Consider the following 26,861-nt stretch of genomic DNA (forward strand, 5'->3'; position numbering starts at 1 on the left):
TTTTAAACTTCAAGAAGGAAGTGTTTTCTCTTGTACGTTCAGAGCCGATGATGATTAGGGAACTATTATTGTATTTTTACAGAAATATTTATATTAGTACAGCAAAAATAATCGTCAAAAATATAAACTTCAAACCCAAGCCAAAAATAATTAAGTTTATGCTATACTTAACCATACAAAAGTAAATATTAACACGGTTAGATACCACTCAATTATCTTGGTAATTTATGTAACATATAAAAACTTGGACGAATAGATTACCTACGTTATAAATGATGAATGTTTTTAAAATATTTTACTTCGTTCCTTCGTGTAAGCTTAATAAAATATTACAAATTTTATACTAATACACTGGATTAGTTATTGGTTAGTAATAGTGAACCATAAACTCAGTTAAGCCTTTTACGACATGTAGCTCACGTCTCACGCTTTTGTTAGCAAAGAAAACAAATTCCTATCACCTAAGTTCTCAAAGTTGTTGATACGACACGAATAATTTTAAAGAGCTATCTATCACTCATAATCATTTATGACTAGTGGGATTTAACTTTTGCGTTTTATAATTACTTAAGGCTTCTTTTGGCTTAGAGTGGGCGCCGTCCGTACTAAGGAGGATTACCTTTTGTAGGTACCGTGGTAGATATTCTCCTTGGTTGAATTGCAGTGTATTCTTATTTTATTACGTGAAGACTGTGCACATTATATTGATTCTTGCTTTCTCTTCATATCTTTCAATCCAATCAGCGATCGCAATTTAAAATAAATACATTTCTTGTGAATTACATGAATGGGCGCCATGATTGATGCATTCAAGTTTATCGAAAATATTCACATGAAAAATTGAAGAAAATTTACGTGATTTGATAAGAGCACGGAGAAAATTTCTTGACAACTCTGTGATACGAACTGGTTAAGCGGATAAGGTAAGCAGAGAGCTAATTTCTATGTAATAAGACCCAAGAAATTCTAAATGAAGCTTACTTAAATAAATAAATGTTTTAGGTGGATTTTAGCAGTAATCTTTGTGGAATTAATATAGAAGTTATGGATTAACATATAAATGTTACATATGCTAAAACATAATTTAAACGATCGTTACATTGTGCTCTATATTATTGTGTGTTAAGATTTAATCTACACTTTATCCGTTTTGAATTTAACGTTTTGTAGAAAAACAAAAATAAATTATTTGCAATAGATTATGAAGAAAAATATTTATAATAAGAGATCGAATAATGTTTGCATACATTATAACCACACTACATATCTAATATACCACTAGGTATATGACTGTAGGAACAGTAAATAAATATATTAATGCATTGAAATCACATTGGAATTAGGTGAATATTTTCACCTACACAGCGAGAAATAATAAATGAAACTTATAAAAACAAAACCCGCTAATGGCACATTCTTAACTATATTGTTGTCAGTTAAAACAACCCACATTCTGACGCATGAGTATAACAAAAGCGAAGTTATTAAAACAAACGAAATAAAAGAATAGCACAATTTTATACACGAACAAACTTGCATACTCTTTTATACTGCAAAACATTCAAAACAGTATGACAAAATAATACACCCGCATTTTGGAGCTTGGCGTAATATCTAAGTCCACATACCTAGTAGACCGGGAGATACTGACACAAAATTTCGAGTCATTTGTAACAGGATGGCGGTTCTACAGGGTTCTTATTACGCAATGACAAAAAGAAAAACGATGGTGTGAACGCTGGTACCGGCGTCTTAGTCGCGTGGGCGTTAGTCGAACTCGTCGGAAAATAGCGAAACTCAAACGATTTGTAACAGTATGGCACTTATTTTTCCTGTAAGTTTGAGGATCAACGAATATAAATACAAAATTTCAAAGATCTAGGTGTTGGAAATCTTCACTTATATAAATTAATACTAAATTAATTTTTCAAGTATGATAGCACTTTTTCCCCCTACTAGAAGTATGGCAAATATAATAATGGTCACATTTTATCAAATACTCTCCAAAAATCCAAATGCAATACTGGTACAAAAAGTTTGGCGAAATAAAAAATTTTTGCAGATTTTCGGCGGTATGGCGACCATTTGGAATCGTGCGAAAAGTATGGCATGGCAATTTTCGTAAATGGCTGCACGACGATGGTTACCTGTGCAAAAGTTAGCCTGATACAAATGGTTGAATAATTGTTGTATTTAAATCAACACATTCGCGTCGGTATGGCGGGCTGTAAGTCACACCGGAAAAGTATGGCATGACACTACCGCCTACTTGTTTTTTATGGGCTATCGGTAAATTCTAAAATTTTTGTGTTACAAATCGTTTGACTTTCGCTATTTTTCCGACGAGTTCGACTAACGCCCACGCGACTAAGACGCCGGTACCAGCGTTCACAACATCGTTTTTCTTTTTGTCATTGCGTACTAAGAACCCTGTAGAACCGCCATCCTGTTACAAATGACTCGAAATTTTGTGTCAGTATCTCCTGGTCTATAGTTAGTTTTACCCCTAATTAACCATTTGGCACTACTCGATATTAATTATAAACTCAAATGTATTGAATTTATCGTTCAAGGTTTCCTAAGGAAGGTTTTAATTTGCATATTATGTTTTAAATAATTGATAAATATTAATTAAACACGTTCGTTTTATACCGTGTATTTTTTTTAAACGTTAACGTCAAAATAATTGATAGAGACTACCTGAAGCGGTTCACGAACTAATTTTTTTTAATGTGCATGTTTTAAAGTTTGTAAATCAGAACAGAGACAGTAAAATACCTATATTTCAAATATTCACGTATAAACGAGATAATCTAGGCATCAAATATGTATTATTTTCTCGAAGCATATAATCATTACCCTTCTAATTACTGTCATTATGCTTAAAGACGTAAGAATTGTTTAAGAGCTTTTATACCACGCATTAACTACGACTTTTATTTAATGCGCTGTGGCCTACTTTTATTGCTGTATAAAACTGTCTCAGTAGATTAAGTTTTGTAGCCATATATTTATATGTATAGCTAGGACGTATAAAAAACTTACCGGACATTGGCGAGTGTGTGTCTTCGACTCTTGAGGTATCGTCCATGATATTTTTGTAGTTCTCCAATGCTGCCTTGTTCGGCCTGCATCCTGACGGTCGCTGGCTGCGGCGGAGGCGCCTCGTCCCCCGATTGGCCGGAGGGCGACGCACTGACCGTGCCGGAGCCACGCTTGCGGGCCTTATTCGACTTTCTAGCCGCCGCCGACACGCATATCTTAACTGACGATGGACTTCCGAAACCTCTCTTCTTCCCGGAACTTCGCGATGACGTATAGGCAGTGTCAGTGCTACTCCGTGTACTCTTGTAGGAAGGGGTTAGGGTCGCGTCTGTAGCGTCTTCTAGAGGCCAATCGGAATCGTCCTCTTCTTCTATACCAGGTAAAGGGGATTGCTGTCCAAGCGGGCGTGGAGAGCTTATTATAGGCTCGGGAGCAACTGTGAATTAATTAAAAAAACATTAATCTTATACGTATGTATATGATTATGATAAAAAAAATATACTTATAGGCGAACATTTTACTCAACCACATGTTTTTATAGTATTTAAATTAAACCGCGACTGTAGGCAAAACAAATGATAAATTAAATCTGTTACAATTCTGAGAGCTTTTAGCTAAACGTTTTAAGAATTGTTTCAGAATTATGTATTCGACGGCAGTCTTTCTGTAGTCGAATACGTAATGAATAATTTCCACCTTTCTGAAATATAACTAACTAGTTACGGTCGGAATACAAAAAAACAGCCTGTTCTCAGCATAACAATTACTTATTTTTGAATATATTACAAAAAAATTGTGATTTCGCTGCATATGCATATCAAATTTAAATTTAGTATTTGATATATGTGTTACGGCTAAAGGTAGGTGAGAACATAAACTTAAGATTAGCCGGCTAAACTTAGGTTTATTTTCGACGAGGTGTTAATGTTAGTTTGTTCTATCTTTAGCCGGCTAAACTTAAGTGTAACCGCAGGCCCGTGGCTAAAAATGTCGGGGTGGGTAGATTTGGTTACTATAATACATGTAAGGAACAGGGCGAGTGTTTTCTGGCACTTCGCCGGCTGCTGCCGCAGCACGCTCGCTGCGCTCGCTCGGCTCGTGCGGGTCTTAAGAGTTCTAACCTAACCTAACCTAGCCACCAGCTTTCTGCCCTGAGTCGGGGTGGGTAGATTTGGTTACTATAATACATGTAAGGAACAGGGCGAGTGTTTTCTGGCACTGTGCGGGCCCCTCAAGCCCTCCACCGGCCCGGCGCTAACCAAATCTACCCACCCCGACATTTTTAGCCACGGGCCTGCGGTTACACTTAAGTTTAGCCGGCTAAAGATAGAACAAACTAACATTAACACCTCGTCGAAAATAAACCTAAGTTTAGCCGGCTAATCTTAAGTTTATGTTCTCACCTACCTTTAGCCGTGACATATGCATAAGATACTACAAAGTAATTAATTGTTATCTAACAAAAGTAATATTATTAACATCTCTATTCATCGATATCAGACTCTGAATTCATTATTTACCGCCTATTCTTGGTTTTTTAAACATTCACAATTCCATATTGCACGCCTCATAAGCGAAGCGTTGAGGTGGGTACTACTGTCACTTCGCGCAAAACATCTGATTTTTCAAACTTAAAATGTCTTTATGTATCATACATTGCACTTGTAAGATAATACATACACACACATATTAAGAAAAAACACTATTTTTAACGTTCATGATATTTTTGATGTCATTTTTGTTATTTAAACTAGTTAAAAAACAGTTTAAAAAAGTTCTGTCTTGGACGTCCGTGTGTCTGTATGTGCGGATCCTTTTTCTTGTTAACACGATAGCGACCGAAATACTTTACTAATCGATTCTTTTTTTTTCTCTTACGCTTGAGTATGCTCAGGAATAGAACCCTTTCATTTTTCAGGGTCTGATTCGATGTGGTTTAATTGTTATTAAATAAACAAAAATAATAATTAATAAATATTTATTAAAAAAAAATTATGAGGCGTGCACTTTTGGATTTTCCAAATTATTTACTTTTAATTTTAATATTTTGTTAGGTATCATGAAAATAAATACTCAGACAACCTATAAACTTTTTTATCTCATAATACACATAAGAATCACTGCTAAATATAGAAATATCAAATTGATATGGTTCAACATCGTGTAGGTTTAGCTTTTAATATTATTGAGTTAACGTACATCGAACATAATATGAAATTACCGCATAGTAGGCGGATTTAATTAGAGTAATCATGCAAGCTAAACACTTGTAATAATATAATTTCAATACGGATTTTGGTCATGTAATTATTGAATTTGCCTTAATTCAAATGGTTAACAAAGCTCATCGGATCAATTAAACATTATTGAACAATGAACATAAACCTAAACATGTTTACTATACTTATTTTAATTTTATTCCCCATTAGTTACCAATGGTACTGTTAAGGCTTGTTCCCAAAGTTAATCCGCTTTGATTGAATGATCCGGGTGTAGCTATTCGATTGAGTTAATAAATTGGGACAGCGATTGAGCACTAACAAATTAAAAGTAATAGTAGAACTCATGCAAAGCACATTCATGTTAAAACGATTACACGCGTATTATTCTGAACAGTAGATGGTCTATATGTTTAATACGAAACGCGTCCGACCTATTCTCTACGTAACGGCACAAGATTTTATGCTTTTATTCTTCTATTTCTTAGGTATAAGAAGTTATAAATGTTTAGCTGAAATAAACCAATACTCGTTGTATCTTGGCTCAGTTAGATTGAAAAAATATTATAGGCCTCGCGTGGCGTAACTTACGAAATAACGAAGCCGAAAATCGACGTTGTCTCCAGGGAGTGGGCTAAATTAGAACGTAGTGTAATAAAATGTTTTTCTAGGATTATTAATTCATAGTTTTTACTTCAATATTAGTTGAAAGTGGGCAGCACCGGCCAAAATATGAGTATCATATTAAATTATGTTGTTTAATATCTAGTCCTATAGTATGACGCACAATGCACATGTATTATATTTTTTCAACTGCTACATCAAAGGTAAAAAATTTCATCAAAGGTGCTCTAATGAAAGTTATGTATGAATAATTTATTTTTCCTGTACGTATCATCTTATCTTATCCTACGAACGTTATTTATACAAAAGGGTTTTATTTTGATGTGTGATGTTTATTTTTAAATCACGCAAATCTACAATAATATTACGTGAGCTTTAGAAAAATCTCATTCCTAGCCTTGAAAGAGATATGTTTTATTTGAAAATAAACGTAGATAGATAGTCTTCAACAGATCTTTTTTTAACTAGTAGATAGTATATAGTAGATAGTAGTAGGTTAGTCTAATATGTAGGTAATTAATATTAGAAGTAATATTAACTTATTTATTCTGAACTGAGGCTGATCATCTACTTAATGTCCCTCAAGAAAATCGATAAGGCCCTTTAATCGATTCATATAATACGGATATTCAATATTATAAGTAAAGCTATAAATTAAATTGACCGTCTCCTTGGTACATTGGTTGACGCGTGAGCGTTACACCTGGGTTCGATTCCCGGTGGAGACGAAGAAAAAAAAATGTCTCGGTCTGGTAGGACACCGAAGGCTGAAATCTACTTGTCCCTAAAGAAAATCGATCACTGAAACAGATGTATAATGCATCTGCCCCTTACCCCACTAGGAGGACATCGACATAGGACATAGGAGGACATCGGACTTCACACTTTTTATAAATTAAATTATATATCTAATAATAAAAACTATCAGTTTAGCAACTAAAATAACAACATCAATTAAACAGAACCATATAGAACGATGAAGAATGATACATAATGTATGACTTAATAGCGCAAATCTGCATACAACTAACAACAAGCGATACAATATATGTACCACAAATAATATAACAGAGCACTTATAAAATGCATGCCGCGTTGAGGGCCGTGGCTTATGCAGAAAGACTACGTTCAAATTCGTGAAGTGGCTTTTATGATATTTGAACACAACATGTTGTGGCAATGGAGACTAGCTCAATGCTAAACTCAATGCTCGTAATTATATTAAATGGTATAGAGATATCTATGTACCTAATATATCATCTACATATTGTTTTTTGCGAATTTCTCTGAGAGAAAGAAATATGACTTGCGAAAATCGCAAATACCGGGCTTATGCTTTATTATATTATTCATTGAATGAAAATTATTTGTATAAATACAATAATGTAGCTTATTTTATAATAAACAAGCTTTCCGCCCGCGGCTTCGCCCGCTTTGTCTAAAACATAACAAATTATATACTATACTAAAACCTTCCTCTTCCTAGATCACTCTATCTATTAAAAAAAACCGCATCCAAATCCGTTGCGTAGTTTTAAAGATTTAAGCATACATAGGGACATAGGGACAGAGAAAGCGACTTTGATTTATACTATGTAGTGATTGCAGTTTGCTAAAAACTTTTCAGACTATACTTTCATAATGATGGGTCGCGAGAGTCGCGATCGAGACTGAAATAGAAAGACTTTGTATATAGGACTATAATTAATTAACTCGATTAGCAGAGAGGTGTTATTTATAGATGGCATGTTAATGGATATTAGTTTAACTGACTAAATAAATGTTATAATTCAGTTGGCGATTATATAAATATTTAAACACATTCCAAGATAAAATTATAACATATACTGAGTTAAAAAAATATATTATCGTAGAAAGTCACGACGGTGACATAAAGAAGCTTGAGAAAATGAATGTACCAATAATCATAAATAACCTTTTATGCGGCATTTTTTAATAAAAGCATACAGATAGAATTTACATCAAGCTTTGTGATTTGATTTTCAGAAGTAAAGCCCATGCTAAGAAGATTATTTCAAATTCAATTTAAATTCGCTGTTTACCTTGCTTTACCATTTCTTCATTTGAATGCTTGATCTTTTTTTATTTTTTATTTTCTCTATATTATCTTATATCTGACTGATCAGCTTTTAACAACTTTTAAACAGTATTTATGTTAAGTATTTACTTTTAAATAAACTTAATACCCATTCAATTTTAGCCAAGTGCGTTTTTCATATTGATACTAGATATCATTATATTATTTCGTATATTTAATTCAACTTTTGATTTGCTCTACTGCGAATGTGGTCACGGATTCCTCTAAATATTAATTGAAAATCTTAGTCTTAATATTATGTTTTAAATGTATATGGGTAAGACATAAGGAAGGGATAGGATTTTTAAAGAAAAAAACTTGAAAAAAATATGTGCGTGTAGGACTAGTGTACACACGTAAGAAGTAAAACTTCTTTATGACCTTATTTTTCAAAAAAATATTATATATGCAATTTTACAGAAATACGTCGAATCACGCGTGGTAGGGATAAGAAAAATATGGCGCGTAACGGAAAAAAATCACGCGTAACGAAAAAATGTTACACTAAATTCTTTTCCAACTCCGATAAAGAAGTTTCACTTCAATAATTTTTACAAGCACTGTCATAACTAGATAGAATGATGATTCATAGGTCTTTAAACAGGCAACACGGCACCCCTACGGCACTATAAAAAGCGCTAACTTATCATTCGATGAGGTGCAAAATTAACATTGGAAGAAAAGAGAAGCAGATAAAAGAAGCAGATAATGAAACAACTTTAAGACACGAATTTATAAAGTCACCCTTAAGTAACGAGGCTATAGCTTTGTGATCCAAATAAAATGCTTTTTTTATTTGTTAACAGTGGGAATAATATATAACAGGGCAGTTTTACATCTATTTTATTTTCATGAAAGTAATACATCGCACCTCATAACAAACGTGAAATTAATGTCAATATCATTCGCTTGCAATGGCTATCGATCCGCCCATTGTAAATATTGGTAGGCACGAGGCCGCTCCTACCGACTATCTATTGACTCTATTGTGGTGTAGTCAAATTGCGTTGAAAGCTGAAACTTTACACTTTGATTGCCAATAATGTAACACGTTTCTAACCCAATTGCTTTGTTAATTTACATCTACGTATGCTATTCATTTCGTAGTTAGTTTTTAGCCTCAATTAGCCTCAAATTTTCTGTTTTACCCAAGTAAAATGAATAATGATAAGATCATACAATAAAACATTTGACGTCATCGAGCAAAATTTACATAAAACTGTGTGATTAAGGTAATAGTCTGTTAATTAAAAATCTAATTAAAAGCTACGCAAAGTACACCTACGTTCGTAGCAAGTCATGATGTGTGTTTATCATTAAAAGTTTGTTTTTCATTAAGAAAACTACATTTTTCGCAAACGCTTATTTTCGAGACATTTAAACATTTCTGCATATTTATTTACTAACAAAGACGTGGTTAATTAAATATTTTTTTATGATTTTCTTTAATCAGAAAAATCTGAAACTTTATGATTTTAAAGTAAATAGCAAAATTAGTAATAGCAAAATTAATATTTATTTAATTTTAGGTACCTCCTTTCTGAACAATATAACATTTTAAGGCGTGCTGCGTGAGAATTATAAAACTAAGAATTACAATACTACTTATATAATATGAACAATACGTTATGCTATCAAATATTTGGTACCTTATAATTAAATTATCAGGATCCAATAATGCAAATGAATGGAAATAGAGCGGGGGACGTCATTACTGAAAATGAAATTTACATAACGGTTGACGCCGGTCAGTAAAGAGTTGATGGAAACTACTGTTTGTTTGTTTAACGTGTTATTATGTTCACATTGTTATTTAAAAAGTGACACCCTTCGTCACTCGTAAAGCAGCAGTACAATCAGGTATGTTACCGTCTCTAATTATTATTCCTATACTTTCTAGTAGGTTTTTTTTTTTAATTTACCCATTATTTAATCTACATCTTGATCTGATTAGGTATTATCTATAATATGCCTATTTATATCCTTCAATTATTAATTTTATGTAAGCTAAAAAAATTTATAATAATAATAAATTAACCCTAATTAAATGTAGGTAGGTTAATTCATTTTACTCTGTGACGCAAGTAAAATGCCGGAAAATAATTTCTTTTTTTTCTATAAGAGAAATTCGAAATTATAATCTATTCTTAACGTCATAGATAAATAAAAAAGTTATTGCAGTGAATAAATATTTTATGAAGAATTCTAAAGTTTTTCAAGATAAAAGCTTCCACGTTATTTTGTTGTCAGCGGTCGAGTCTCCTGACTTTTCATTTTCGTTTTCTCGACTAGAATATATATTTTTTTTGTAATTAGGGAGGTAGAACGGACAATGCATAAAACAAAATAAACTAACAAGACAATGGTACTTTGATTGTCTAGATATTTTTCTTTAGAAGCTATGCCATATATCTAATGTATGATACTGATGAGCACAATATCTCTTAAGTGTTACAAGGCCGCATTTATTAAAAATCTTATACATTGTTCACGATTCACTGCGCTGAAAAATCAAGCGCAAAGTATTGGTTTGAGGTATTAATAACAGATTTTTAATACGATTTATCCATAATCTTCAAACTTTTCCTTACAAAGAATGCCGATAAGGTGCATACTTAAACGATACTATATTCAAATGCGAAAAGTTAGACATGGTTATTCAATTATAAGTTGTGGCTCTCCAGTATGCAAATGAAAAGTTCGCAAAAGGTTTTACACAACTGTAGTCGTTTCCTATCGATAGTTCGAGAAGCCACTTAAATAAAAGATAAATCTCTAGAGAAATAATTTCGCTGTTTTCACGAAATGTAAACGTCTTAAAATTGTCTTCCCTCTAAGAATTTAGAAGTAATTTTTGTGCAAATTACATCTATTTATTATTAATCCCATTTTAAAACACGCACTTTGTCTTAATATAAAATTAATCATGAGCTAAGAAAGGTAAATTTTAAGTTTTGTAAAATGTTCGCTTAAATCTAATGGAAGTAAATATTGAAGTCAAATACGGAGAGCTCATCTCTGCATATTAAAATGTCCTGAAATATTTTAAATATCATCCTAAATCTTTGAAACCCTTCAGAGACAAAAATTCATTAACTAAGGTTCACTCGAGTTTATCTGTACGTATTCAAAGCGTTCGTATTCTGTACGTATTCGTTAGAATAAGGACATTTTTTTTTATACATTATTGCTGGACTTTAGCTGGTGTGTTTGTTATTTCATTTTATAAAAATCAATGTATTAATTAGTAATTATTATTAATTAATTGTATCGATTTAAATCAAGAAAATGATTTTGATCAGAATCAATTAAAATATGCATATTTTAAGGAATGTCTATAATCTATATAGTACAAGAGGTAATGTGACAGTTGATTTAAAATAAAATAAAACTATTTAAAAACGTATTTAACGATTTAATATTCAAACACGTATGTATTAAAAACAAAAAATATTCAAATCGATTTTCCACCTTATTATCAATGTGTTAATTTAATCCTTTTGAAGTAATTTAGGCTGTGAATTTAGGTATGTGAAAGTTTGATACAGAGGGATTTAGATATTTATCACTCTTTCGAGCAAACCGACTTTAACCTTTTGAAATTCTAGGACTAATGGACCCGGAAAATTATATTAGTTACGAGTAGCGGTTAAAGGAGAGGGGGAAACTAAACAAAATGCAGACGACGCTGCGGGTAACGACTAACGATGATGTTTACATACAGTTATAAAGAACTACGATATTTGCAATGCACGTTCCCCATAATTATCCAATTAGATTCATGTTTATATGCTACTCTGACAGATTAATACACCACCTAATCACTACTTGTAACTAAAAATAAAAAATTCTCATAACTAATACATACATAAATTTCATTGCTATCCAATAACAACACTACACCACTACCTCACTCACTGACACTTAATTGAATACAACTTTTTTCTATCACCCATAGTTTCCACATTAGCATAGATAACGAAACCGTATGATAGTCCGTACCAAATGGAGATCGCAAATCGACTAATTCTGTTAGCGGCAACTCGTACTAGAAAAGTGTGCATACTTTGACATAGAACAGTGAACATTGAAATGTCATCACATCGCATCGCCAGACTGCGAGACTGATATATAGTCACAGTATATAGTACTCAATCGGAACTCAATGACAAGACGGAAGTAACTGTTGAATTTCACACTTTGTAAAATTCATATTCAATTTATTCATAAAATTTTATTGCATTTTCATCATAAAAGAAGCAACATCTTGTCGATTATGAAAAGTTGATAGTGTCTACGTTTCAGCGATAAGCTATCCACATATTTGCAAAAATATTGCGTTCAATCGAGAATAGCGTACTATTATCGGAACACGGATGGGTTGTAAAAATGAAGTAAACTATATTACGGCCTCAGGTCCTTTCCATAGTAAAATGTTACTCCCAAACGCCTATATTTTGTGGAAGGAGAGCAATAATATCAGAGAATATCGGCCAGAGAGTTTCGTGGTTTGGTGCGTTTACGACCTTGGAAATTTTTATTTGGAAATAGGACAAACTAGCTTGAAGAATGATATCCTTTTTATGGTTATTTTATAATTTTACAAAACTGAACGTTGCTTTTATAAATAGGTATTCAATATTCATTTAACGCTATCCAAATTACCACTGAATTGTTAAATTGTGTATTAAAGCTATGAGCGATTAAAAATGTTGTAGTTATAAATTATGAGCTTTTGAAAACTTTCAATGTCAGCGTACAAGTTGTATATTTGAAGGTTTAGCGATTACCATACATCAAGTGAAGGAACGATCGAGGGTTTAACATACTGCAATACGAATACAAAGGAACCTCAATGTATTATGCTATTAAACGCGCCGCGATATAACGATTGATGTGAAGCCGTGGCGAATTTCGCTTAACTGAGAGCTTAATGAAAATTCAACAGCCTGCTTTTATGTTACATAATGCACTTGCATACTTGCCGAACATTGAAGTTTTTTACAAAATTCAAGGTCAATGGTTCAAAATCTTTTATTTTATAGATTACCTATATAACTCTTTCTATACTTTTATTTCAAAATTATGATAACTCAATTATGAATCTCTGAAAGGTTTCAATTTTTTAATGGATATTCTTTTAGCTCTTTGACTCTCCTTCTAGATAATGAATCATAAAGAACTTACCGTATTCCTTGTGTGAAGGCTGCGGGCTGCCTTCCCTCAAGGCATAGTCGGCGTCGTCAGGCGCCGCCGTGCGCGCCCCGCACCAGGGCACGCAGCAACGGAACACCCCTCCTCCCACCACCTTGCTGCCGTCTGCGCCTTCCTACCCAATGCGCACCCGCAGACCACACACACACTAGCACGACCCAACACTGAACACTTTAAAATCACCATTCGCAATTCACTGTACGTTCTTGCGGCAAATAACGTAGCGTCCTACTTCTACAATTGGCACGTATAAAAAGCGTAAGTGTAAGAAAAGCTAGTTCAGTCTTGAAAGTTGGCGAAGATAAAATTTGTTGATATGTCAGTCTAGCGTTTGAACATCAAGTTATTGATATTTAAAAGACAGTATTTTTAGAATGTAAGAGTAGAAAGGCGATAGATTTTTAGTTATATATGCAATGTTCAACCAGTTTTTAGAAATGTTTATTTCAATATATTGCTTTACATTTTATTTATTGAACACTATATTTAACCCATATTTGCAGTTATTCTGAAATTCGTAATCAACATGCTTTCGATTCGCTAAAAAGTACAAAACAAAGTCTATCGCATTTTAGCTTTATTTCGTTTGCTCTACAAAGTTTTATTCCAATTCCAAAATCAGTGTATTTTACTAGTTTCACCAGATTTAAATTTGTAACAATCAGAGTGCATTCCCGCATTCGTATTTATACACTCGTATCATTTCTTAAGTGAATACTTAATACTTCTAGAACAAATGGAACTATTATATCTTGTAAGAGCTCTACAGCGCGCATTTAATCCTTTTTATTTGCTACAATTATTAACTCGCAGTAGAATATATCAAGTAAAAACGTGACACGATTCATCACAATGCATTATGATTGTGACGAAAAGATAATCCGTACGTATTTGTTGGCAAGTCCCCAATTATCCACATAATAATTCCTCATACAGTTATTAATGTTGGATGCAAACACTTGTCTTATAGAAGCTCGGAAATAGAAGAGGCCAATTCGTCGTTCGCATCTTTAATTGAATTCGTTGTTTATGTATTTTTAAATACCTAATACAACCCCACTGAATCTGAAAACAACGGTATCTTCTATTTCTAAAATAATTTAAATGGCAACAAAAGCGTGGAGTATTCAAATTATGTATTCAAATTATAGGTACGTCAATTGATAAGTGCTAAACAAATTGAATTTGTAAAGGATCGAAAGTAACAAGCATTATACATTTTGATATGTCTCTCATTGTATAGCTCTATTCATAGATAATAATATAAGTAGCTATATTTGCTGGATAAACTAACAACAGTAGAAACAATAAACAATGAGATCTTTATCAATGCCTATTATGTCACTACCGCAAACATTATTATCATTAAACGTTTTGAATGACGTTCAATCCTAACTAAGTAATGAATTGAATAATTCCAGGCTCTACGATTCTACTTCAGTCTAGTAATTTATTACGTCCTACTGACGTTTTGTAATAAATCCTGAAGGAACGTTGTAAACAATGATATTATATAAAACAAAACCTATTAACTGTCCGTGTTAGGTATTCAGCCACCAATAGTGATAGACACAATCAATTACTTCTCGTTGAGCAGTCGTTGGGTTCAATTGCGGGGTACGAGTCAATTTTGCACTCGTCATCAGTAAATTGACGAGAAAAGCAGAACTGTGTCAAACAATGTCAGTCGTACGGATTTCGCCACCTGAAACCTATTTCTGTAGTGTTTTAGATACGTTTACGTTTTTGTTTTACTTAGACTTACGTTTTAATATTGTAACTTTGACTCGTACGTGTTTCATAAAAATGGCTCTTCTGTTCTCTGTAGCATTAGAAAAATAAATGTGATGATTTTTCTAGAGTACATAATATATAGGTATAAACAGAAATGATTGAAGCCTCTACACTTCTATACTTTGTGTAATTTATTTGCAAACATAAAGCAGGCTTATCTACAAGATTTATTTTGTGATGTGTTTATTCATACAACATATATTTTTACTTTGCCATAAAAATCAAGGTTACAACATGAGCTATGTCTGTACATAATACTGAAAATGGATTAAAAACTCTGATATGAAATTTTTAAAATTCAGTGTATCGTTTTGATTATCGTTTTGTTCATAATCAGAATAATTTTCAATGCATGAAGTGCTCTTCCAAAATACTGTTACATCAGTATTTAAAAAATGATTGCGTAATACGAGTGTAAATCCTATATTTAAATATATTCAATGGATTCTTGGCCAGTACCTATATGCTCTATGAACGTCAATATTTTTAAATTTTTTAATTCTAGAAATAAAGGTATATAATATTTTTTGCTTTGTATATCCTAATGTATAAATAAACTTGTACCTATTACTTGATACATTTATTCATCTACGAAATATTCTAAAGATTTTTGTAAGAATCTGTTTTCTAGCTGATAGGTCATGGGTGGCGTGTGTTTATTTTTGTTCTCCTGAAGGCTTTCGATCCGCTTTCATTTGTTTGCATTGCGGTGTGTTTACTTCGCTCTAGGAAAAACATAAAAGAATCCTGTTTTTTTTGTATTGAACAGATTTGCTTTCTAGTGTATTATCCAATAGCTTACAGTTCAAAGACATCGCTTTCAATATAGGTACTACTTTTATTTATGTTATATATAAACTCATCATGACATTTAATGTTCATATTTAATTTTTTTTAATAGAGACGATAGAGCAATGGAAACATAAATACTTATTAGTAATACTTATAGAATTAAGAAAGTCAGCGAACGTATAAACAATCAACAAGTAGGGGACTTGTTTTATACAACTTCAATATTACAGAAAATAAGCGCCGCGGAGCTTGTAAATGAACGCAAATTCGATTTAAGGAAGCCACCATCGGCTATCATCTACTCTCTACCAAATTTTACACGATATTAGCGCTCAAACCACGTTACATCGTAGAGCGCTAATGAATGTATTTTACTGCGTGATTATCAGATTAAGCTGTTATCTCATATGTCGTAACGATGATCACGTCGCCTGAAATAATTCAGAATGCCTACATAAACCTAAATAAACGTAACCCATTAGTGAACCGATAGCATGTTAAATCTACTATCTATTTCACGAACTCACATTACACAATATAATGAAAACCGTCTATTAATGACGTTTCGAGGGAAAATGAAAATCACGAGTCTGAAAACATGAAAAGCTCTCAGCACACACAGAACATAGGTCGATAGAGTGAGATGCGGTGAAAGAATGTGGGACGAGCCGATGCCGAGCACACAGCGAGACGGACACGGCACGGCCAGAGTCAGCAGTGCATCTCACGTATTCCACATGACACGCGGCGGACGGGCGGAGGCGGCGCGGCGGAGCGGCCTCGATCGTCGCGACGGCCGGCGGACCGCGACTGGAGCCGTGGAGCGTCGCTGCGCCTCGCAGCCTAGAGCCCCGAGCGAGCGGGACGCACATACCGCTCCGCGCCGCGCCTCTCCTACGATTTTAGCCCTTGAACCCTCCAACTTAATCTTCATTTGCCTTGCTCACACCACCGCTCTTGGCGTCTACGACCACTAATGTTGCCTCTTCGCGGGTGTTCGCTCTAGTGGTATTTCGGAGACGCAAGAGATAGAGATGCTGAGCGGCCTTTCCAATGGTACGTTGACGTTGTATCGAACGTGCGTTTGACTTGTTGTTTGACCGTGAACGTATTTTAACCATGCCGCTGTTATGCCGGTACAATATTGTTCTAATCATACATTCAACAAAACAACGCCTGTGATTTGAGTTTTGACTCTATTGCATTACCTACCTATTATATATTTAACAAAGCTTCTCCTTCTATCATATGTTTTTAGTATTTTCGTTGAGATTTTATTTCCGCATAAACCATCTATTTTTTCAGTAAATGTATATATTTTTTTTTTATTGGTATGAATTTATAAATTGAAAACTCCAAATCCATAATAATAAAAAGATTTTCGTTCTAAATTCCCAATTTGTAATTAAAATAATAATAGTCAAACACTATAACTATCATTTTCCGCAAAAGAACTTGAAGAAAAATTCATTTACTATACGACCTCATAAAACTTATTTAATATCAACAGAAGAATTTAAAAGGTCTCTAAAAGCATCGGATAAAAACGTAAACACGACCATTAAAGTATATCACTAACGAAATAAAATTTTACTATCCCAAAGTACCATTTCCTGTGAAAACGTTATTTCGACAGGACGCAGTGGCCTCGGGTAAAACTACTTTAAAACGTCGCCCTACAAGAGCACCTGAACACATCAACTTAAATAAAGAAAACAGTTTACTCCCGCCAGTGCAATATTTATTTGATATAGAAAGGATTCTACTTGAAGTAAAGTTTCAAGAGATTCTCAAATATATGCACGATAATTTAGCAGTTTATTATATGAGAAGGAAGAAGAAAATATCAATATCTTTTGGCGTTCAGATTCATGATTGACATTGATACTTACGGAAAAAATGTTTGAATTTGTTTCTTTATTAATATAAGCTTAAAATTGTTAACGTAATATAATTACGTTACGTAATATAATTTTAGGGTATTAGAATTTGTATTGAATGACTTTTAAAAATATAAAAAGCAACTCGACTGTGGCAGTCGAATGGCTAGTCACACGCCTGAATATTTTATAAGCGTACACTATTCATCGATTTGGGATTGTATTGAAAGTGAACCTTAGAACATATGGATTATGAAAAATTTACGTTGTCGTTGAAAATAAATCATAAAGAAGACACTCTTTGAATTCTGTTTGTAACAGAACTCTATGATTTTATAACTGGAAAACTATGATTATTTAACTGGAAATAATCAGATTTAAAACTATGAAGTCGTCTGATATATGCTGAAACCTTACTTTACATAAATTCCCGTTTTAACGAAAGTGATAAAAACACAGACAACGATATACCTAATACCCTCCCAAAGGAAAAATAAAGTGCAACGAACACGGTTCAGTCCATTTAACGTTAAAAATAAACAAGTTAGTTCACTAATCTGCGCTTGGCACAATATAAGGTACTTTTATTGTTTGGATTACAATGAACAACAATCAAAAAGTAACATAAATATTATTAAAAAAGGATTTTTATGCTTCCAAAATCTGATCAGTTTAACAAGAGCAATAACCCAGTCTTTCGTACGAAGCACCTTGACAAATATTTAAAGTGGCCGAAATAGGACGACAGGTCCTATACAATTTCTCATATATTTGTGCATCTACCTCAAACATGCGTGACGCGTGTGTAAACATCTCTATCACGACGTCAATTTGCACGCCAAATCGATCACTATTTATATCTCGATCTTACGGGAACCGGCATCTGTTACAGACGATTAGATTTTAGTTACGTTGTTCAACTGTAAAGAACACCTAACTCGAAGATCGAGGTCACAACCACAATATTAAGCCTGACACGTCAGAACTGAATAAGCAAAGGAAATGTTCATTTATCAAATTAAACAATGAACGGTATAATTTATAAGTAACTAGCTTTCCACCCGCGGCATCGCCCGCGCAGTCACAGAAAAACCCGCAGTTCCCGTTCCCGTGGGATTTCCGAGATAAAACCTATCCTATGTACCGGGGTAAAAAGTAGCCTATGTCCTTTCTCGGATAACAAAATATCTCCATACCAAATTTCATGCAAATTGGTTCAGTAGTTAAAGCGTGATTTAGTTACAGACAGACAGACAGAGTTACTTTCGCATTTATAATATTAGTATGGATTTAATAGAATTGGATCATAAGGAAAATTGGATTATTAAGATGCAATACCTGTATGTTAGATTACCTACGATAGATTGTCAACACCGGCTGGTGATACAATACATACATAGTAACGATAATAATCTGAAGCTTCCTATATACTATGCAAGATTATAAAAATGGTTATGCTATTCCTATTAAGCACTTATAGCTATAGTAAAGTTTATGGTTCGAAATCGCATACCTACTCACAAAAACAGGATTCTTTTGTAAGAAAATTTACAATTTTGTGTCGATGTCGCCATTAAATTTTAGATTATTCTATAACGCCAATATTCACGTCAAGATGCGGTGAAACTTTTAAAACAGGGAACCCGCTTTTATGTATAATGAATTTTATTTTTTTTATGACAATTTTCCGTGTCACAACAAGTTTTTGCAGAAGCAATTAGCAAATAAGTGCGATGGATTATTTAAGCCATTTTCAAACATAATAATCAGAACAGATTTTCTAAAAATAATAACTCATATATTTTACAGTTTATAGGCTTAAAAATAAAATTGTGGACAAACTGAGCAAACTCGAAGTAATTATACAATCTCACAATTGCCGTACACGAACGGTAAACGACTGTCACACCTGTGTGCATCCTGACACAGCAAATAAATAATAACTTTATGTATGAGTAATTTTTGGGATATGTAAATTTTATCGCTGTACAGATATAAGCAGAATTGTTTATTACAATTAACTAGTAGCCAGACGGCAGTTGCATCATAAATGTCGAAATGATAAACGCTTTTTTGTATTTTTTTCAAGAGGAAATTAATGAATATATTTCAGATTTCATGTTGCATGTGGTACCTGTGCTATTACTGTAAATGCTACTCTAGGCAATCTATGGTACTTGCCATAGAGTGAAATTATCAATAAATGGGCTCTAGTATTATGTAGTTGCAATAGCTATTAAAATATGTAATATTACGCTTTTTTATAAATTCCCTTGTATTATTCTAATAATCCTCTTAAAAACTTTCTTATTTTTAACTGACTTCACCGTAAATACCTTTGTTGATTTGCTTATCGAACAACACGTAACTTCCGATTTCTTGTGAACAGTAATTTTTCTAATTCCCATTTCCCATTTAATTATAAAATATGCGTTGATTTTTTTTTTATTAGTGGTAACATTTAAGCCAGTATAAATTAATATTTTTTTTAATATCAATCTGTATTTAAAAATTGAGTCGATATTTCAAAATACCATCACTAAATGGAAACAAACTTAAAATTTTCCAGTATCTACTATATTTGAATCAATTCGTTAGACTTGTCTTCATAAAATTTGTCATGAAAATCAGCGCTAATTCTTATGTTGTTTATTATCAATATAATATTGTATTTTACATGAAGAAAGAATATTTTAAATGTTCGTTGACTTCGTCTGAGAGCACTTCGTATACTCAATATGTTTAGTTATATTACACGAGCTTCAATATTTAATCAAAACTCTTTCATTTCAATAAACGTTAAATTTCAAACTTTATCCAAATTAACAAACTTTACCACTGAGCCTCTTTATAGAATTAGTAAAGATTTACCTTTTTATAGAATAGTTCAAAGCTTTAGTAATTTCAAAAGTAGCAAAGCTAATTAATTTTAAATTTGATTCATCTTAAGTACTAATTCAATTCAATTCAATTTAAATTAACGTTCTACAATCTACATATTCAGGTATTCAGATATGTTTGAAACTGTAATAGAGCCTTTAGCCTATTCATAATATAACAGAGAACATATTAGTATATGATATAATACGTATACGAATTATATAACTAAGACTTCATTAAACGCTTATTTAAACAACATGGTAATTAGTTATGAATATAATTCCCGAATAGTTAGATATTATTTTGAATCATAATACTCTGTTACATAAGTTAGATATATTGCAAAGATATTGTACTATAAAACAGTTAGATAATAAATAGACACGCGTAAAGACGATAAAATTCAATGTTCATAAAATATTGTTTGGCTGTGTTATTTGCGTAATCAATATTTCTCATATACAATTCACACACTTATTACCTATACGTTTCAGTTTCACATTTATCGATCGCGTAGTATCGTGGAAATGAAGCCACCTGGATGCTTTTAACTTTTTAAATTTTCATAGGGTGAAACAAGTTCTATTCCTAATTATTAAACTTACTTGAAAAACTTTGTTTGTCTATAAATGGAATGTAAATGACTGAAACTTATATGATGCATTGTTTTGAAAAACAAAATGTTAAAATGCCGTCCAAGTTAATCAGTAATAAAAAATCTTTTAACATATTTATGTATAGCCTATTGACATTAAATCTTTATTTAATTAAAGTCGCCCGGTTTTGAAATGGACAAATGAGTCCAATAAATGAGATATATAATACCATTTTCCGCTTGGATCATATTGGAAGTGTATCCAATCATATTTTACAAAGAAAACTAATCATTCTTCCTTACCGCTAAACTGCTGCTCGCTCGCTTTATAAACCCGTCTGAATTTAATTCAATGTATTATTCTTTCATTAGCTGAAAATACAGTCCTTTATTTAATTGGAAATCGTTACACTTTTTGAATTATTTCCACAAAAAATTTTGATTTTTGTTTTAATTTAATATATATACAGATTATGCTTAACATTTGTTTATCCAACGCGAACATTAATTATATTGAAGTTAATATTTCATATTATGCAAACAAAGATATATAATCATAAAATATATATAATCATAAACAGTAAACAGAACCTACAAGTTCCAAATCCTAAATGATAAAATACTACTATTGCGGACTACTCTAATATTTTGATTTTTGTGAAAACAATTACAAGAGAATCAAATCTACCTATAAATATAAATAGGGACATGTAAAGGAGGAATCCCTAATCACTACCAGTAACCACTAAGATCGATTACTAGATATTAATTAAAACTACTATTCAAAGACGACTAAAAAGCCTTTGAAATAGAAAGATGGCAATCCCAGATCTAAGCCAGAACTAACTCAGTGAAACTATAATCGAAGAACGTAATATTATAAGAAAAGAAAAGCATTTAAACACTAAAAATAATTGCTAATGTAATTATGTCATAAAGAAGCTAAATAAAATTTGTTATGACTCAAAAATAAGTTGTTGTATTGTTAACCACTACGTATTGACTAATGTTTGCTCAATGACGTATAAGATAATGTGATAAGCCCGGAAAAGTAACGCTAAACAATAAACATATTATTATCTATTTTATATTTCAAAATTCTATAGCGTATTTATGGAAAGTATAACATGTACCTACATTATATATTATCTTAACGGAAGAAGTGAAGAAATAAAATTTCCTTCACTCACACTTAGTGGGACAATTTCCATTTAACGTTTTAAATTTGAATACAAGAATCATCTTCTTTTTGATGGAAATTACTGCTCTTATATTATTCATATAAAAATTTTATATAGTATATTAAAAAAAATTTAATATAAATATTTATGATTATTACATTTTTTTCTTTTATATATGTATATCTTATAGTCTCGGATTGAAAGAGATGTTATCAACACATGTTATCAATTATCATATTTTCTAAGCTTCTACCATGGTTCCTCATTAGCATCCAAACGATTAATATTAAGGTACATTTGGCTCTACATCAATAAAACGTGTATATCGTGGCCTCTATAATATTATTTTGGCATTATCTTATGTGATAATCCGTCGAGACGTTCGTGCTTAATTATAATCCTAAATTTAAAGTAGGTGAAGTTTACTAACGTGCTCTTTCATACGACGTTTATCAATATTGGATTAAAAATAATCTCACGAGATAGTCTTTAGCTCTTTTTTAATTTATGTGTATGAAGATTGAAATTACGACGATTTTACCATGTCATTTAGTGCACCCTATTTTATAAAGCATCCTAGATACTAATTGTTTAATACAAAAGTTATAAAAGTCTATTTTTTTCATGCTTGGTTACGCCACCATTTAAGATACTTTAACATTATCTTATCCTCTATCTTATACTTTTGGTAAAACCGTTTTATTCATTATAATAATAAAACCATAACCCTTATACAATTATACCCAAATGAGATGGTTCGTAATTGAGCTGCGGTAAGCATCGGTCTGTTACCGGCGCGTCGCATTGTTAATAATAATTGACATCAGCAATTGTGAGATGTGCCCTTGATATTCCTAACTATACGTTATCGTGCAATTAATGGACCACAGATTAGCTATTATTTGAAATGATTTTTCCAAGGTGTTATTAAATAAAATTGTTCGTTCAGAAACATCTCTTCATATTGTTATGTTACAGTTTTTTTTTTCATATTATATTTTAATCCTGAGCGTAAATTAGTTATGAGATAATTAAATTAAAAAAATGATGAAATTAAATAACATAATAGTGTAGTGTATCAACTAATTATATAGTGGTTCAGACACCCTGCATACACTATGAAAAACAAAAATGGTCACAGACAAGTTCGTTTTATAAATTTACATTTTAATATTCATTCATAATACAGCTTTTTACAATATAAAACCATCTTATCTCATACTCACACTCAGCTTAATCCAAGCCGAATCCCTCAGTCGGGTTGTTTACCTGAAAATGGAAATCAATATATTCATCTCGTTAGGAAAAAGTATTTCTTTGGAATTTTTTTGTCATAATATTAAAGGATATTTTTCACCAGTGTTTTTTAGCACTTATATTGCACAAAAATAGTTAAATTGATTGATGGACTTGAGTCTGAAATGAGAGCTTATTAATCCACTAGCTTCAAAGTTAATACTTATGATGATGAATGATGGCTAAGGTTTTACTTTAAAATAACAAGTAGGTTTCTAAATCTAGATTTTAGATTCCAATTTATATTAACTTTAACTTAAATATTAATTATTAATTAAGTCTTTATTGTTATACAAATTTTGTATGGTTTGTTAAAAGTAATCGTTTACTTCGCAAACGAAGTGGAATGATCGAGAGACCAGTCCCACGTTTATTTATATAAATCAAAACAGATTCGAATAAGCATTCACCTGTCAAAATGTTCTACTCGTTTGAGTTCCATTAAATAAGGATATAAATAAAAATGTTACTGAAAGGTCATTAAAATCAGATTATTCACGAAAATCTTTTCAATCAAACATTAATTACCAAAATGTATTTTAAATATAAATGTATGTAAAGATACATTTTTACATACATTTATATTTAAAATACATTTTTAATTAATGTTTGATTGAAAAAATTTTCGTGAATAATTTGATTTTAGACAATTAATATTTTAATGACGATTTTGAAATGGTGTATTTTTATTGAAGCAAAATTATATTACAATACTAAATTCTTAAATTACTATGTAGAGAGATACTGCTCTATCATATGTACTGATTAAAAAAAATATTAAATTTTGACATTCTCTATTTCCGAAATATTCCACCCTCTTTAATATAATTCAAATTCTAATGATTTGTATCTTGAACTAAAAACAATAATTTTGATCTTACCAAATGATACAAAAATCCTTATACAACAGGAAGAAAACATTTTCGCTTAATTAAAATATCGCTGGATATTCCTGTAAGAATACAGATCCTGGTGACCTACGACATATTCCTGAAATAATTTGTAACGATTTTTCAAATGGCAAACCGACCCATATCGACGGAGTCGACTGGAAGATCCCTATGATCAGAGGAGCGTTATTTATTTATTACTTTATGTTTTACTCTTTATATTCTATATCTCAGTATATCTGTATGTTTGTTTATATAGCTACGGGTATAGCTACATGAGTTTGTATCGAATATTAGAGAAGGTCAAGCGATGTTCATTACTGATGCGCAGCCTCAATCTGGAAATGTTTGTCTTTGTGGGTTATGTAAGTAATAAACATTATGAAACTTTTGTTCTTGAATAGTATGTATTCTAACAATTTTTGCAATAAATAAAACGGAAGCATATGGCATATTTATGTCACATTTCGATAGGGTACCTATACTATAAATTGAATATACATATTACTATTATACTCGTAGCTTCACTAATTTCACAAGATTTAGCACATATCAATAATCCCTTAGTTATGTTAATATAAAGGTAATTTAAATATTAACAGTTTTACTAGGTGCATTTAAATTAAGGTGCGGTTTGCTATTACTGTTAAAATTAACTGAGGTATTGCATATCTCATAGTGACCTCAAGTTCACAAAATTAACCAACAACTTTAATTAATTTAAAATTAGTTACCTGTAACATACTTCAAAATATTAAAAATTTCAGAATATTTTTAGTTTATTCAACGACCAGTACGTAAGTAGCTTCAAGCCGCTCTTCTAGCAAGTTAAATTTACTAACATTGTACATTAACTTGGTATAGTTACTTCGTACTGGGTATAAATCTGGTTATTTATGGCTGCAAATATACTCAGCACATGCTCGCATAAGAGTTAATATTATTTGAATTTATGTGTCATTGAATAATACGTGCATTTAAATGTCTATTAATCTCATCTTTTACACGGTAAAAAATAGGTTTTCCGTCCGTATTGCGAAGAAGTTAAACCAAATCCATTAATCTTCACTAACTCTCACATTAGAATCGATTTGTAAATAAAAGCACAACTATAAAACAAACTGGGAAACATCTCTCGATAATGGAATACCGTTCACAGACTGATTGAACATGCCGCAGATACTAACATCTATTAAATAAATGACTTCAATATTCTTAATGTGAATCTTCGCCGCGGCTGAAGCGTAAAGCGTAGATAAAAGATTTGTTGTGTGGCTCGATCTGATTTCTCAGTGCATCAGGCAAGGATCAGCTGTAATAGCAATGCTTATTTACTTGTGAATGATTCCGTGGAAGTTCTCGGTTTATTTCAATTGCCCATCACACTTGTTGATATTACGGTAAATATAGAGCGTTAGACGCAAATTCGTTCTACTATCCAATATTTGACGAAGATATATTCCAGATAATTATCTACAAATATACAAAACATTTAACATATTATTATGTCGATGTGTTTATTTAAACTTATATTAAAAGCAACTTATTTCGATAAATCTTAATTAAACATTACAAATAAATTAAATTGCAGAGATAAGGATTTAAAGCTCATTTTTAGTCGATCAAATAGGTTTTTTTGTGAAAGTAGTTTTCACTACCTAGTTATATTTGTTTCTTGTTCTACTATTTTCTATTTACAAAATAATATTTCAAATTTCAAAGTAAACGCATTTTAGTGATTGGAGTCACGATATTATGATTTCAAATCAAGAATTACCGAGAGAATCAATAACATCAAAATAATCAAAAATCAATTGGAGAATTGAGTATTTGAATTAAAATTTTTTTTGTGATAAATGGAAAGATTATATATTAGTTTTATAACAAAACTGTTTTTATTTTTATTTTTTTGCAATAATTCAAAAGTTATTTCAAAATAAAAATTAGTCTTTGAATCCAGTACCGAAGACACGCCGGCAACTCCCGAAGCGTCACCCAAGCGCGTGTGACGTCATAATGTTAGTTTTCACTCATTGCAATTTGCAGTTGATAGAACAATAAATATAGTTTGAAATACTTAACAGGATAATAAGGTAAATTTATGAAATTATTGTATTGTTACCGGGTTTTTATAAGTATACAAAATTTAAATTAAATCCGTCGGTTTATAGTGGGTCTAAATCGAATCGAAAGGAGAATTGGTTACATACAAACATATGTTTTAAGCTGATCCTGGCGATCCTTATCAGGATAAATTTATGATATTATTGTATTGTCATCGGACCTTGATAAGTGTTCAAAATTTGAACAAAATCCGTCGGTTTTAAGTGGGTCAAAATCGAGTCGAAACTTC

The 26,861-nt window shown here is 31.8% G+C and overlaps 1 protein-coding gene across 3 annotated transcripts in view; it reads right to left on the reverse strand.

Moving 5' to 3' along the window:
- The window catches only part of dnc (phosphodiesterase dunce), a 239,804-nt gene that overhangs the window by 189,580 nt on the left and 23,363 nt on the right, over positions 1 to 26,861 (reverse strand). Inside the window, exons 1-2 of one of the 3 annotated variants that reach the window (XM_090106918.1) lie at positions 13,174 to 13,309; positions 3,046 to 3,481 (exon numbers count right to left, since the gene is read on the reverse strand). The exons of the other annotated variants lie outside the window; for them this stretch is intronic. Of the exons in view, the coding sequence (XP_089963044.1) occupies positions 3,046 to 3,134 (89 nt within the window). The 5' untranslated portion in view covers positions 3,135 to 3,481; positions 13,174 to 13,309. Of the gene's footprint in view, positions 1 to 3,045; positions 3,482 to 13,173; positions 13,310 to 26,861 lie in introns of those variants that run through there. 3 annotated transcript variants of the gene reach the window in all.

Source organism: Colias eurytheme, chromosome 11 (assembly GCF_061535395.1).
Source record: "Colias eurytheme isolate Ceu_HAF_F1 chromosome 11, ilColEury1 Martin Lab GWU primary, whole genome shotgun sequence".
NCBI classification, from domain to species: Eukaryota; Metazoa; Arthropoda; class Insecta; order Lepidoptera; family Pieridae; genus Colias; species Colias eurytheme.